Source organism: Balaenoptera physalus (assembly GCF_965194825.1).
Source record: "Balaenoptera physalus genome assembly, chromosome: 3".
Taxonomy (NCBI): domain Eukaryota; kingdom Metazoa; phylum Chordata; class Mammalia; order Artiodactyla; family Balaenopteridae; genus Balaenoptera; species Balaenoptera physalus.
The window spans coordinates 148,645,516-148,662,272 of record NC_138890.1 but is presented as its reverse complement, the minus strand read 5'-3'; the positions used below and the strand labels follow the sequence as shown (position 1 = coordinate 148,662,272).

The window sequence follows — 16,757 nt, the reverse complement described above, 5'->3', positions numbered from 1 at the left end:
AGTGGGGTGTTAAAGTCCCCTACTATGATTGTGTTACTATTGATTTCCCCTTTTATGGCTGTTAGCATTTGCCTTATGTATTGAGGTGCTCCAATGTTGGGTGCATAAATATTGACAATTGTTATATCTTCTTCTTGGATTGATCCCTTGATCATTATGTAGTATCCTTCTTTGTCTCTTGTAGTAGTATTTATTTTAAAGTCTGTTTCGTCTGATATGAGAATTGCTACTCCAGGTTTCTTTTGATTTCCATGTGCTTGGAATATCTTTTTCCATCCCCTCACTTTCAGTCTATATGTGTCCCTACGTCTGAAGTGGGTCTCGTGTAGACAGCATATGTATGGGTCTTGTTTTTGTATCCATTCAGCCAGTCTATGTATTTTGGTGGGAGCATTTAATCCATTTACATTTAAGGTAATTATCGATATGTATGTTCCTATTACCATTTCCTTAATTGTTTTGGGTTTGTTACTGTAAGTCTTTTCCTTCTCTTGTGTTTCCTGCCTAGAGAAGTTCTTTTAGCATTTGTTGTAAAGCTGGTTTGGTGGTGCTGAGTTCTCTTAGATTTTGCTTACCTGTAAAGGTTTTAATTTCTCCATCGAATCTGAATGAGATCCTTGCTTGGTAGAGTAATCTTGGTTGTAGGTTTTTCCCTTTCATCACTTTAAATATGTCTTGCCACTCCCTTCTGGCTTGCAGAGTTTCTTCTGAAAGATCAGCTGTTAACCTTATGGGGATTCCCTTGTATATTATTTGTTGTTTTTCCCTTGCTGCTTTTCATATTTTTTCTTTGTGTTTAATTTTTGAAAGTTTGATTAATATGTGTCTTGGCATGCTTCTCCTTGGATTTATCCTGTATGGGACTCTCTGCATTCCTGGATTTGATTGACTGTTTCCTTGCCCATGTTAAGGAAGTTTTCAACTATCGTCTCTTCAAATATTTTCTCAGTCTCTTTCTTTTTCTCTTCTTCTTCTGGGACCCCTATAATTCGAATGTTGGTGCGTTTAATGTTTTCCCAGAGGTCTCTAAGACTGTCCTCAATTATTTTCATTCTTTTTTCTTCATTCTGCTCTGCAGTAATTATTTCCACTATTTTATCTTCCAGGTCACTTATCATTCTTCTGCCTCAGTTATTCTGCTATTGATTCCTTCTAGAGAATTTTAAATTTCATTTATTGTGTTGTTCATCATTGTTTGTGTACTCTTTAGTTCTTCTAGGTCCTTGTTAAATGTTTCTTGTATTTTCTCCATTCTATTTTCAAGATTTTGCATCATCTTTAGTATCATTACTCTGAATTCTTTTTCAGGTAGACTGCCTATTTTCTCTTCATTGGTTTGGTCTGTTGGGTTTTTACCTTGCTCCTTCATCTGCTGTGTTTCTCTGTCTTCTCATTTTGCTCAACTTATTGTGTTTGGGGTCTCCTTTACACAGGCTGCAGGTTCGTAGTTCCCATTGTTTTTGGTGTCTGCCCCCAGTGGCTAAGGTTGGTTCAGTGGGTTGTGTAGGCTTCCTGGTGGAGTGGACTGGTGCCTGTTCTGGTGGATGAGGCTGGATCTTGTCTATCTGGTGGGCAGGACCGCGTCTGGTGGTGTGTTTTGGGGTGTCTGTGACCTTATCATGATTTTAGGCAGCCTCTCTGCTAGTGGGTGGCGTTGTGTTCCTGTCTTGCTAGTTGTTTGGCATAGGGTGTCCAGCACTGTAGCTTGCTGGTTGTTGAGTGGAGGTGGGTCTTAGCGATGAGATGGAGATCTCTGGGAGAGCTTTTGCCAGTTGATATTATGTGGAGCCAGGAGGTCTCTGGTGGACCAATATCCTGAACGTGGCTCTCCCACCTCAGAGGCACAGGCCTGACACCCAGCCGGTGCACCAAGACCCTGTCAGCCACACAGCTCAGAGGAAAAGGGAGAAAAAAAGAAAGAAAGAGAAAAATAGAAGAAAAAGAAATAAAGTTATTAAAATAAAAAATAAAAAAAATATTAAAAATAAAAAGAATTAAAAAGTAATAAAAAAAAAAGAAGAAAGAAATAAAGAGAACAGCCAAACCAAGAAACAAATCCACCAATGATAACAAGCGCTAAAAACTATACTAAAGAAAAAAACAAAAAAACTGACAGACAGAACCCTAGGGCAAATGGTAAAAGCAAAGCTATACAGACAAAATCACACAAAGAAGCATACCTATACACACTCACAAAAAGAGAAAAAGGAAAAAAAAATATATCTATATACAAAAAAGGAAGAGAGCAACCAAATCAATAAACAAGTCTACCAATGATAATAAACTCTAAATACTAAACTAAGATAAACATGAAACCAGAAACCAGTCAGTCGCATACAGCAAATCCTAAGTCTGCAGTTGCTCCCAAAGTCTACTGCCTCAATTTTGGGATGGTTTGTTGTCTATTCAGGTATTCCACAGATGCAGGGTACATCAAGTTGACTGTAGAGATTTAATCCGCTGCTCCTGAGGCTGCTGGGAGAGATTTCCCTTTCTCTTCTTTGTTCGCACAGCTCCTGGGGTTCAGCTTTGGATTTGGACCCGCCTCTGCGTGTAGGTCACCTGAGGGCATCTGTTCCCACCCAGACAGGATTCGGGCACTCTGGCTCACTCAGGCCGGTGGGAGGGAGGGGTACGGATGCAGGGTGAGCCTGCAGCGGCAGAGGCCAGCGTGATGTTGCACCAGCCTGAGGCGTGCCGTGTGTTCTCCTGGGGAAGTTGTCCCTGGATCACGGGACCCTGGCAGTGGCGGGCTGCACAGGCTCCCGGGAGGGGAGGTGTGGATAACGACCTGTGCTTGCACACTGGATTCTTGGTGGCTGCAGTAGCAGCCTTAGCCTCTCACGCCCGTCTCTGGGGTCCACGCTGATAGCCGTGGCTCGCGCCTGTCTCTGGAGCTTGTTTAGGCCGTGCTCTGAATCCCCTCTCCTCGCGCACCTTGAAACAATGGTCTCTTGCCTCTTTGGCAACTCCAGACCTTTTCCCGGACTCCCTCCCGGCTAGCTGTGGTGCACTAGCCCCCTTCAGGCTGTGTTCACGCAGCCAACCCCAGTCCTCTCCCTGCGATCCGACCGAAGCCCGAGCCTTGGCTCCCAGCCCCCGCCCACCCCGGCGGGTGAGCAGACAAGCCTCTCGGGCTGGTGAGTGCTGGTCGGCACCGACCCTCTGTGCGGGAATCTCTCCGCTTTGCCCTCCACACCCCTGTGGCTGTACTCTCCTCCGTGGCTCCGAAGCTCCCCCCTCCCCCACCCGCAGTCTCTGCCCGCGAAGGGTCTTCCTAGTGTGTGGAGACCTTTCCTTCTTCACAGCTCCCTCCCACTGGTGCAGGTCCCATCCCTATTCTTTTGTGTCTGTTTTTCCTTTTTTCTTTTGCCCTGCCCAGGTACGTGGGGAGTTTCTTGCCTTTTGGGAGGTCTGAGGTCTTCTGCCAGCGTTCAGTAGGTGTTCTGTAGGAGTTGTTCCACATGTAGATGTATTTCTGATGTATTTGTGGGGAGGAAGGTGATCTCCACGTCTTACTCCTCCGCCATATTGAAGGTCTTATCAGGATTATATTTTAAGTATAGTTTTATAACTGTATTTTGAACTTAACACATTTAAAATTTTTCTCCATATTAGTCTAAAAAGAAAACATGATTAATGTCTGAAGTATTTTATTGTATGATGTGCCATAATTTATTTAACCGTCCCCTTTTGGTGGGGGAATATTTACATTGTTTTCTCTATCCTCTCTCGTTTTTAACTGAGGAGGAATAAACTAAACTAAATCAAACAAAGAAAAGCCTCTGCTTTGGCCTAAAAGAGAGGGAACCAGAGGTAATAAAATTTTATTTTGATTTTAAAAGTCTTTGTTTATGGGTAAATTATCCCATGTTATGAACTGCCGGAAGCCATTTTTTCCATTTGCTTTTTTATAAAATTAGACTATTGCATGATATACTAATGGGTTTGATGAATGGTAGTCAGTGGAATCTGGTGGGTAAAATGCAGGTTAGTAGGAGTTTGTTTACAACAAGGCTAGGTTTTGAGCCAGCCACTCAGATGATTGGCCTATGAAGGCCAAATCATTTAGTTCTTAGAATCAGCTCCTTTTGCATCTACAAAGCAAGTGGCCTCTCTGTGACTTTCCATTCTTGTCCCTTTTCTTATAGAGCCCCCTTGGCCAACCGCAGGTTAAACCTAGCTCTGGCATACTTTGAAAAGGCAATTGACAATGTTATTGCTGCTAAGGGTGATAGGACATCAGATCTGGTTGGTCTTTATGAGGAAATTGCTCAGATCGAGCAGCTGAGGAGGAACCATGACCAGGCCGTCCAGTACTTGCAGCAGGTAGGTGTGTTGGCTGAAGCCCCGGTCAGGTGGGCTTGTTTGGCCCCAGGCCCAGTTCCCAGGGCCAGGGACGCTTGGGCTTCTCAGAACAGGGGATGGGATCGATTTTCCTCCAGATCCACACAAGAGACCTTCCTCAACTTTAAATGACCTGGACAGAGAACAACGACTCACAGTGGGCCTATCTGCTGTGTGACCTGATTTAAGACAGCATTTCCCCTACCAGGCTTCCCTCACCTCTGTCTGTGCTGGGAAGAGGGAGCTGAGAAAGTCTACTCCAGGGAAACAGGCCATAGGGGCAACTGAACTTAAGTCTTTAGCAAATGCAAAGGACTTTTTAAATGAAAATTTATGATATTTTGGTGCAATACCGTCATTTGTCCGTTAAACTAGTCTAGCTGGTTGTATCTCAAAGTTTATGGTTAAACCACCATAAGTGTGTTTTGCTTGTAGGTAAGTAATTTGACAAATGCAGAGGGGAAAACAAAACTAAACATACAAAGGAATGTTGAGTTTATCATAATGGAAACAGAGTAGGGCACTATATGTATCATGTACTTGAAACGTCCCTTGAAACTGCTAGTTAAATTCACCTTTTCTCTCCTCAAATGAGAACCATGCTCATGGCCTCAGGTATCTCTCATAACCAAAAACAGATCACAGTACTGGATTTCCTTTATCACAGAAAAGGTGTAATGCCATCCAACAGTGTATGTGAAAACAGTCTGCTACTGAAGAAAAGGCATTGCAGACAATCCAAAAATCCCAGGTTATTAACATCACACCATGGAGAGATGTTAGGGAATGCTGCCCTGAAAACAGGGAGTCCACTGCTTACAGAGAAAGCCAATCTGGTGTGTCCAAGACTCTCTTAAAGCAGTGGTCAGATCAGATCAGAATGGATAAAACAATAAATAATCAGTGTTTCCTAATGACAACAAAAATAATAGTTCAAATTTATGGAATGCTTTTACCATGTGCACTTGAGGATATATTAATTCATTTAATCCATGAAATAAGCATATGAAGTAAGTGCCATTTTTTTTTTTTAATCTTAAGGATGAGGAAACTGAAGCCCAAAGAACTATAGCTAATTCAGTTGAAGTTGTGTAGCTAACAAGTGGGGGGGGTAGGGATTTGAACTCAGAAAATTTGACTCCAGAGCCTGTACTCATAACAACTCTGCACAGTGTCTTAGCTCTAAAGTATTGTCTGATAATCTCTGGAGTTCCTTGAAACACCTCATGGTGTTTGGCCTGTGACAAATGAAGTACAGGTGGCTCTTCTCTTGCTGGTGCGTGTGGACTGGATGTTTTCTGTCTTCTTTCTCTTTCCAGATTGTTACTCCTTCCATTTCAGTTCAGATAATAATAATAATAAAATCTATACTTCTCTAGTGCTTACTACATTCCAGGTGATATTCTAAACACTTTACATGTATTCATTTAATCTTTACAACTGTTTGTGATAAATACTATTTTTGTCACCCCTGTTTTATAGTCAGAGAAATTAGTGACTTGCCTTATGTTACAGTAAATGGCTGAGCTAAGATGGGAACCCAAGAAGTATGGCTCTAGGATTCATGCTTCACTAGACTTTGTTTTGATACTGAACCTTTGAAAGGCTGAGCTAAAGTTATGATTTTATTTCTGCTATGAAATGTAATAGAAATAATCATAGCTGACATTTATTGAGAACTTACATGTGAAGGGTACTGTGCCTGGTGCTTTGCGTGCACCATCCCATTTAATCTTTCCCAAACCCTAATCAATGGAAACTAAATAGTCCTTCTACATATGAAGGTAAAATTACTTGCTCAAGACTCACAACTAGGAAGTAGCAGAGCTGGGACTCAAACTCATCTCTCGTGTAACTCTATGATTATATACATATCAGCTTTCAATCAACTAACAATTCTATGAGAGCTACTATAAAATCCACAGTGAAACACTGTCATTTGGGTACTTACCTTGTCATGATTTTCTCAATTCCAGGCCCATTCTATCTGTGTTTCTTTGTTCACTGAAGTCAGCCCCCAAGCTGCAGAGGCGAGCGCGTTACTAGCCAAGGCTTATGCCACGTCTGGAGAGGCCCAACACAGGGGTAGGTAGAAGAGGTGGTTTTGCAGATATTAACACTTCCCGGTCATAGGAGGGAAGCACATTGGCAAATGGAATGGTCTATCTATCAATATGGACAGATTATAAGTAGCTATTCATGTCTGTGATGGAAAGATAAGACTGGCTACCATTTTGTAGGAAATCATTTAGGCATGATTTTAGGCACAATCCTATCTCCCCAAATTAGTTGGAACATCAAAACCAGTAAGATCAACTGATTTCCATTTCCTTTATTCCCTTAGAGTCTCAGCAAAACTCACCTGCATAAAGAGCAGAAATCCTCCACGCTATGAACGTGACCCGAGATGTATCAGTTAGTGAGGAGGTCCAGTGATAAAAGAGAAAAACGTTGGCTCCTCCCCTCATCTTCCTCCACTCTCAGCCTCCTTGACTCTTCCTCTGGCTTATATGAGAGAATGTTTGTAGCAGCTAGAATTTTCTTGATTTACATTCAAAAGTGAGGTACTGGGGGTTCTAGAGGAAAGCCAAGTCATGAACTCATGCAACAGTAGTCCTTCCTTAGGCAGAGTCATCCTTTTCAAAGTGGGCAGCTTTGGGAGAGACGCAAAGGAACTGGTAAGGGAGGACACTGTCCCATGCTCACCCGGCGTGATCCAATCAATGGACACGAATGTATTCAGTGGTTTATCGGGAGGAGTTGGGGATCTGTAAAGAATGTAACTTAAATATTTTTTAAATGTTGATTTTCTCTGCTTATAAAAGTAATCCATTTTGGTGGACATTATTTTCCAGTCATATATGAGAAAAAGAGAGAGAGAGGAAAAGTGTGTGTATGTGTGTGTGTGTGTGTGTGAGAGAGAGAGAGAGGGAGGGAGGGAGGGAGGATATTATAGGGAAAGCTTTGTGTCCTACTTTTTTCCACTCTTGTATTCCCCCATGTTATTAAATAAACTTTTTTTTTTTTAGTTTTCAGAAATTATTTGGATATTTTGAATATTGTTTTCTTTAGCATGAATGTTAATTGAAGCTTCGTATTCTGTGTTTTCTAGCTAATCCTCTTGCTCATTTAAAGAATGTCCTTGTGAATACTCACAGTATTTGTGCTCCATCTATATATTTGATTTTTTAAAAATTGGTGGGAATGTAAATTGATACAACCACTATGGAGAACAGTATGGAGGTTCCTTAAAAAACTAAAAATAGAACTACCGTATGACCCAGCAATCCCACTACTGGGCATATACCCTGAGAAAACCATAATTCAAAAAGAGTCATGTACCACAGTGTTCACTGCAGCACTATTTACAATAACCAGGACATGGAACCAACTTAAATGTCTATCGACAGATGAATGGATAAAGAAGATGTGGCACATATATGCAGTGGAGTATTAGCCATAAAAAGAAATGAAATTGAGTTATTTGTAGTGAGGTGGATGGACCTAGAATCTGTCATACAGAGTGAAGTAAGTCAAAGAGAAAAACAAATACCGTATGCTAACACATATATATGGAATCTAAAAAAATTCCGTGAATGAATTTTTGGACTCATTCTGATGAACCTAGTGGCAGGGCAGGAATAAAGACGTAGACATAGAGAGTGGACTTAAGGACATGGCGGGGAGGGGTAAGCTGGAGCGAAGTGAGAATAGCATCGACACATATACACTACCAAATGTAAAATAGATAGCTAGTGGGAAGCAGCAGCATAGCACAGGGAGATCAGCTCGGTGCTTTGCTATACCTAGAGAGGTGGGATGGGAAGTGTGGGAGGGAGGCTCATGGGGGAGGGGATGTGGGGATGTGTGTGTGCATGTGGCTGATTCACTTTGTTGTATGACAGAGACTAACACAGTATTGTGAAGCAGTTACACTCCAATCTATTACAAAAAATACAAAAAAAAATTAGTTATGGTTATTAAGAAATTTAATCTATTTGTGAATATGTAAAATTTGTTTTTTATGAGAAAAAGTTTATGATTATAGAGTTAGGAGATTCCAAGGCCACCTTATTCTTTTCTTGGATACTAATTTTTAACTTTAAGGAAAATCTGGATCGTCACCTCCTAGCATTCACTAAATTCCAGATGGAGTAATATTTTTTACATCAAAACTAAAAAATATAAATTAGCCAGAAGAAAGTACAGTACTGGAATAAAATGTACTGAAGTTAAAAATTGGAGGAAAGAACTCTCTGAGCACACAAAGATATACCAGAAAAGAAGAGATTGATAGGTTTAATTATAAAAAGACCTAAGACTTGTGCCTGTCATGAAATACCATAAATAAAATAAAAAACAAACTCAACCAAGATGAACAGATAACTCAAATAGACCCTAATTATTAAAAAAAAAAAAAAAGGATTTGTAGTTAACTTTCTGAGAAGGAAATCTCCAAGGCCAGGTGATTTCACTGGGTAATTCTACTTAACATTCAAAGAAGAAATAACACCCATCCTACATAATCTTTTCATAAAATTGAGGAAGAGGGATTACTTCCCAACTCATCTTATGAGGCCAGCATCACCCTGATAACAAAATCAGGCAAAGACATTGGAAGAAAAAACAAAACCAAAACAAAAAAACCAACTATAGACCAATACCTTTCATGCACATAGATGTAAAAAATCCTCAACAAAATATATAGCAATATATAAAGAAAGAATAATACACCATGATCAAGTGAGGTTTTTTCCTTGAGAATGTCAGGCTGGTTCAGTATTCAAACCTGAATCTTGTCAGTTGATGCAGAAAAAGCATGTGACAAAATTTAACATCCTTTCATGATGGAAGGGGAACTTCCTCAATCTGATAAAAGGCCTGTACAAAAAACCTACAGCTAACATCATGTTTAACAGTAAGACTGAATGCTTTCCTCTTAAGATTAAGAACAAAGGGAAGATGTTCACTCGCTACTCTTACTCAACATAGTACTGGAAGTCTTAGCCAGTGTAATAGGCGAGAAAAAGACATACAGCTTAGAAGAAATAAAATGGTCTCTATCTGTAGATAACATGACTGGCCAAGGAATCTAGAATTCCAAGGAATCTACACATCTCCTAGATCTAGTAAGTGAGTTTAAGCTTCGCAAGGTCATAGGGTACAAGATCAACACACAAAAACCAGTCATATTTGTATATTAGCAAGGTACAACTGGAAACCAAAATTTTTAAAGATATCGTTTACAATGGTCCCCTCCTCCCAAGTGAAACACTTAGGTATAAATCTAACAAAATATATACAGGATCTATGTCCTGAAAACTACAAAATCCTGATCAAAGAGGTCAGAGATGACCTAAATAAATGGAGACACACTGTGTTCTTGGATTGGAAGACTCAATATAGTAAAGAGGTCAGTTCTTCCCAAATCAGTCTATGGATTTAATGCAATTATGATCAAAATCCCAGTAGCAATTTTTGTAAATATAGATAAGCCGACTCTAGAATTTATATGGAAAAGCAAAGAAACCAAGAAGCTAAAGCAATTTTTAAAAATAGTACAGTTGGAGAGAATCACACCACTTGATCTTAAGACTTCCTCTAAAGCAACAGTTAGCAAGAGTGGTATTGGTGAAGAGATAGACAGAAATCAGAATCATTGGAACACAAGGAGAGTCTAGAAATAGACTTAATTAATGGCCAATTAATTTTTGACAAAGGTGCAAAAGCAATTCGATGTGTAAATGATAGTCTTTTCAGCAGATAGTATTGGAACAATTGGTATCCACACACCAAAAAAACCCCCCAAACACTCTCATATTGTACATAAACATTAACTCAAAATGAATCACTGTCCTAAATGTAAGAGCTAAAATTTACATTTACTTTACAATAATCAAGAAATAATATAAAACAGCAAAGATGCCAATTTTCTTCTATCAAATTGTCAACATTTTAAAAAGGGTAACATTTGTGATTGATGAGAACAATTTGATTACAAACTCCCTGAAGGGCAATTTGGCAGGATGTCACACATCTTACAACTATATATATTTTAAAAGTGTAATGAGATCAAGCTTTCACCCATCCTATGTGAAAATTTTAAAAATTTGAAAATATCTGGCTTTTGCCAGACAGTGGGTAAACAGGTCTGCTCATTCATAGCTGTTGGGAGTGATAGTGTAAATTGATATGAAATTGGGGGACCAATTTGATATATCTAGTAAAATTGAAAAGGAAACATGTATAAGGATGTTCACTGTGGCAGTATTTGTAATTGTGAAAAATTAGAAACAACCTTATCAATAAATGAAAGGAAAATTTGGTATATTAACTAGATAGAATTTTGTAGTGTTTAAAAGGGCTAGATTTTGGGAGTTCCCTGGTGGCCTAGTGGTTAGGATTCCAGGCTTTACTGCCACGGCCCGGGTTCAATCCCTGGTCAGGGAACTGAGATCTCGCAAGCCGCGCAGCGTGGCTAAAATAAAATAAAATAAATAAAAGGACCAGATTTTATAAGTAAAGAGAAGGTTAATTTTAAAAAACATCATTAAGGAAAAAATAAGTTGAATTTTTAGGACACAGAAAATACTACTGTTTATAGTTACTTATATGTAAACATGAAAAATGAACTGCAAAGTAAGTAGAACTGCATCAAAATGTACATCAAAATGTAAACAGAGGCAGAGACTTCTGGCTGTGGCTTTGTAAAGAGGTCTGTATACACTCTCAACATACACAGCAAATGCACACACACACACACACAAACTAAATAAAATGATCAAAAACACCCATTTCAGTGCACTGGAAATAGATAAGCAGCAAACAGATTGCAAATCATTCTCAAAAAACTGTTAGAGCTTTAGATAAAGAGAGAGTCTTTCTGGCATCTTGCGTGGGGCTGCTCCTGTCCATCCGCTGCCCCAGCTTAGTCCTTGAGAATAGCAATTCTATCAGCATGGAGCTAGCCAAGAGAACCAGCAGCTTTGCTGTCAGAGAAGACCGCTGACTCAGTTTAGAGCAAGGGGCAAAAACCTACAGATTTATCAGATAAAAGTGGCCGACTTAGTAGGAAATGAATTGGGGATCGCCTGATATTTGTTAGCCTGAATTTGCCGTACTGGTTGGTGTCAGTCACAGGCCAATCATAAATTTTAACCGGAAGAACCTTGAAATGAGAGAGCCATAGAAAGGCTAGATGAGCTTTCCAACATCCCTGGCCAACTGGGAAACCACATACACATGCAGGGGACACTGGAGAGTCCAGCAGAAAGTAACAAGCAAAGGAGACTTGAAATGTGGCAGAGCTTTAAATGTACCCCCCAGTCTACATACAGATCACTCAACAGAGGATGAAAGACATAGACCACAGTGGCCATAACCAGGCTGGCCTTGGTGAGTGGGAGTCCAAGTTATTGAGCCCACTCCTGATACCAAAATCTGTGTTAGAGTTCTCCAGAGAAACATAACCAACAGTATATATAGATAGAGATATAAAAGAGGAGCTTTATTATAGAAATTGGCTCATACATGGTTATGGAGAATGAGAAGTACCACAATGTGCCATCTGCAAGCTGAAGAACCAGGAATGCTGGTGGTATAATTTAGTCTGAGTCTGAAGGCCTGAGAACCAGGGGAGCTGATGGTGTAAATCCCAGTCTGAGGCCAAAGGCCTGAGAACTGGGGGACGTGGGGGCCACTGACGTAAGTCTTGGCGCCCAAAGGCCCAAAGGGCAGGAGTAGATGGATTTCTCAGCTCAAGAAAAGAAAGAGACAAATCGCTCTTCCTTTCCCCTTTTTTGATTCTATTCAGACCCTTAATGGATTGGATAATTCCTGCCTATGTTAGTAAGGGTAGATCTTCTTTACTCAGTATACTAATTTAAATGCTAATATCTTCCAGAAATATCTTCACAGACACACCAGAAATTATTCTTTACCAGCCTATTTGGGATCCCTTAGCACAGTCAAGTTGACACACAAAATTAACCATTGTAAGTACATATTTGGGGGCAGGGTTATATTGGAAATCTCTGTATTTTCCACTCAATTTTGCTATGAATGTAAAACTGCTCTAAAAAGTCTATTAATCAAAAACAAAAACAAAAAACAAACGCACACAAAAATAACACCAGAGCAAAGACATTAGCCTCCAAGCTCCATGGGGGAGACAGATTCTGTAGTTTAAAAACAAAACAAAACAAAATCCCACAAAGATGTATCAGAATCTGTGATTGCTCCTATATATTATCTAAAATATACAGTTGTCAGCAAAAAAGAGACAAGAATACAAGGAGGCAGGAACCTGTGACTCAGAAAAATTGACTCTAGGGAATTCTCTGGCTGTCCAGTGGTTAGGACCCCATGCTTTCACTGCTGAGGGCCTGGGTTCAATTCCTGGTCAGGGAACTAAGATCCCGCAAGCCGAGCAGCACAGCCAAAAAAAATAAAGAAATAAAAATAAAGAAAAGAAAAGAAAAAGAACTTGACTGTAAGTGGGCTGGATGTTGGATTTAGCAAAGGCTTCAAAGCAGCTATCATAAATATGTTCAAAGAATTAAAGGAAACTGTTCAAAGAATTAAAAGAAAATATTATGAAAATTACTTAATAAATAGGAAATCTCAATAGAGAAATATAAACTACTTTTAAAAACCAGCTAAAATGGAAATTCTAGAGTTTTAAAATATAGTAACTGAATGAAAAATGTGTTAATGATCACATCAGATTTGAGATAGCAGAAAAGATAGAGATAGCTCAAAAGTAGGTCACTAGAGATGATCCAATCCAAAGAACAGAGATGGGAGATACTGAAGAGAAATGAACAGAGCATAAGAGATCTGTGGCACAATAGCAGATGTACCCACACTCACGTAATGAGAGCTGCGTAAGGAGAGGAGAAAGAATGAGGCAGAAAAGCATCTAAAGAAATAATGGCCCCAGAGTTCCCAAATTTGATAAAAATGTTATCCACATATTCAAAAGTCTCAGTGCCAAGTAAGGTAAGCACAAAGAAAACCATAATTAGACAAAGTCAAATTGCTGAATGACAAAGAGAAAATCTTAAAGGCAGCAGTTGAAAAACAACTCTGTACAGGGGAACAACAATAGGATTAATGGTTTATTTTTCATCAGATAAATGAAGGCTAGAAGGCAGTGGAATAATATGTTCAAAATACTGCAATAAAATTCAACCAAGAATTGTACATCCAGCAGAACTATCCTTCAAAAATGAAGGTGAGATAAAGATATTTCCTGATTAACAAAAACAGGGTTTGTTGGTAGCAGTCTTGCCCTAAAAGAAATACTAAAGGAAGCCATTAGGCTGAAAGAAAATGACAGCAGATGGTAACTCAAATCCACAGAAAGGAATGGAATTGGAACTGATAAGTATGTGTATAAACATAGTAGACTGTATACACATACACGGATATTCACCAACTTGTGAATGTGTAAACAAAATGTGATATATCCATATGATAGAAAACTACTCATCAATAAAAAGGAGTAAAGTACTAATTCATGCAACAACATGGATGAACCTTAAAAACAGTATGCTACATGAAAGAATCCAGCCTGAAAAGACTATATATTGTGTGATCACATCATGTATCATGATTATATAACTATATAAATTTACTAAAACCTTATCAAACTGTATAATTACAAAGGGTGAATGTGTGGTATACAAATTATACCTTAATACAGTGGTTAAAAAAAAATGTTAGTGCCTGTTCCTGAGTGATGTGTATGGAGATAATGTTCATTTTCTTTTTGCTTCTCTGCATTTTCTAGATTGATTACATAAACATCTATTATGTTTGGAAAAAAAAGACAACATTAGAAGTAAATTTTTAAACAATAACAACTGTATATTTAAAGTTCTTTGAAAATCAAAACTCACCCTCTCTCTCCACACACACATACACTGAACAGAAACCCCAGTAAGCAGTAATCTCCATCAGATTTTAATTTAGCTAAAAACATAGTCTTGCATTGCACTTGGGAGTTTAATATGATGGTTATTTTAGGTCTCAGGATAAGAGTGTTCAGACATAAGCTTTCTTTTCCTACAGAAAGTCCATGCATTTCATCAAGAGAATAAAATCAGAACATCATCTGATATGCCATCAAATTATATCTCAGACTTTTTGAGGCTTTTATGAGTGCTGGAAAGAGGACAGGCATGGGCTTTAAGCATGCAATTGTCTAATTAATTTAGCTAAAGCTGAAATTAGACACTTGTAAAGGCTAGCATATTGCCTTAAATAATTGTTTCCCTTTTTTGCAGATGCTGTTGAGATGTATTTTATAAAAAGCATCACTGCATATCAAACAACATTGGGCCCAGAGGATTATGAAACACTGACGACCATTGAAGAATTTTGCAAATGGCTTGTGCAAAATGGGGAAAAACAGGTAAATGTTATCAACTCATAAATGTAATTGCTAGATTGTTTATTAGATTGGGACAGCCTTCTTCATCTCATAATTCAGAAACTGGAGCTCAGAGAAGGCTCAGGTAAAGCCAGCAGTAAAAATAGGGCTGGTGCAGCTTGCAATATTAGTAAAGAAAAAAAAGTATTTTTCTTGTATCTTGAAACATGAGATCCTTCAAATCCTGGATACATATAATCTCTGGTCCTGTAAATTTAATATTTTAAGTCAAAATTGGCTTTTATCTTTGGATATAGCTGATAGTTTCTTTTACCCTTGATATATTATTTCCTTCTCAGTTTCCGGTCTTCAATTCTTTATTAATCAAACTTTTGTTTTCACATTAAAAAAACAGTTATAGAAAATGCTTTTGATTGCTGACCTTTTACTTAGAAGTCCCATGAGTCTAAACTGTTACTCAAAAACTCAAGTACTTTATGTACTGAGTTCAGCATGAAAGCAGTGAAGACCTTTATTCGTCATGAGATCCCATGTGACTTTGACCTGACCCAGCCAACTTTATTCTTCCTCAGGCATGTGAGAAACAGGTGTGGATCTGACATGGTCTTGTTGGCCATGTGACAACCAGTTTAAGAGTAAGTTTCTAGGCACTTAATAAGTATGAATTTTTTTTCAAGGAATGAAGAAAAAGCTTTTTTTATTCCACATTTGAACATTTTTATAAATGATGACATTTTCTTTAGTTCTATTTTAATTGCCACTTGTAGAGGCAAAAAACCTTGTGGTGGTTTGTGACTTTTTTTTTTTTTTACAGTGGCTGCAATATTTTTTGTTGGTTCCAAAGATTAATGTAAAGCCACAGATTGACCTAATATTTTAATTTAGTTTCCAAGAAAGTACTTGGCCAGAATCTCATAGCTTATCCTTGTTATGTTCTGATACAGTGAACATCTTGACTTTGTGATAAGACACCAGTACCAATGCCTGACAGCTCTCTGCTTCTAACCAAGTGTACCAAGCTCCTAGACAGAGATGCAAAAGTGTCTTGAGTGCCAGGTGGTTCTGAATCTAAACCACAAGCAGGACTGTGGACAGGTCACCTTTACTACTAGGAAACAAGCTCCATGAGGACAAGGGTTTTGTCTGTTTTGTTCACTGCAGTGTCCCTAGTGCCTGAAACAGTAACTGGCACATAGTAGGTGCTCAATAACTATTGAGTTACTTTGCTGAATTTTATAACACATTTCCTGTGGGATAATTCCATTTTAAAAGGAGCTTTTTCTCCCAACCTCAAGCCTGAGATGAGACTCTCAGCCTGTTCTAGAGGACCATAACAGAAACTCAGATGATTTGGGAATTGTGTTCCCATGAAATATAACATTTTTTTTCAAACAGGGGTTTAATCTGCCACTGATAAAAAATAAACAGGACCCATTGGCCAGAACTGCCATCTTCCAGTAATTCCTTAAAGCGATGAACACAAAGGGGAAGAGGAGAGGCATCCACTGTATGTTCTCTAGGCCTTTTAGAAAACATGGAGTTATTTCTTTGGCCACATCCTTGGGGATCTACAGGAAAGGTAATCTTGTATACAGTAAGGGAATGGGCATTGTTCAAAAAGGAATGCCCAGAAATGTTACCATGGCAAAATTGGAAGAGTCTACAGTGTTACCCAGCTTGCTGTTGGCATTGTTATAAACAAACAAGTTAAGGGTAATCCTCTTGCCAAGAGGATTAATGTACATATTGAGCATATTAAGCACTCTAAGGGCCAGGATAAATTCCTGAAATGCATGAAAGAAATGCATGAAAGATCAGAAAAAGAAGGAAGCCAAAGAGAAAGTTACACGGGTTCAACTGAAGAGCCAGCCTACTCTACCCAGAGAAGCACACTTTGTGAGAACCAGGGGCCTGAGCTACTGGAATCAATCCTAATGAATAGCTAGACTAAATAAGAACAACAGAGAGAAGACACAAATAAATAAAATCAGAAATGAAAGAGGAAACATTACAA

The 16,757-nt window shown here is 38.8% G+C and overlaps 1 protein-coding gene across 1 annotated transcript in view; it reads left to right on the top strand.

Annotated features, from left to right (window-relative positions):
• The window catches only part of TTC23L (tetratricopeptide repeat domain 23 like), a 58,106-nt gene that overhangs the window by 26,775 nt on the left and 14,574 nt on the right, over window positions 1-16,757 (top strand). The window contains exons 8-10 of the mRNA XM_082453897.1: window positions 4,152-4,329; window positions 6,324-6,432; window positions 14,637-14,764. Of these exons, the coding sequence (XP_082310023.1) occupies window positions 4,152-4,329; window positions 6,324-6,432; window positions 14,637-14,764 (415 nt within the window). The remainder of the gene's footprint in view (window positions 1-4,151; window positions 4,330-6,323; window positions 6,433-14,636; window positions 14,765-16,757) is intronic.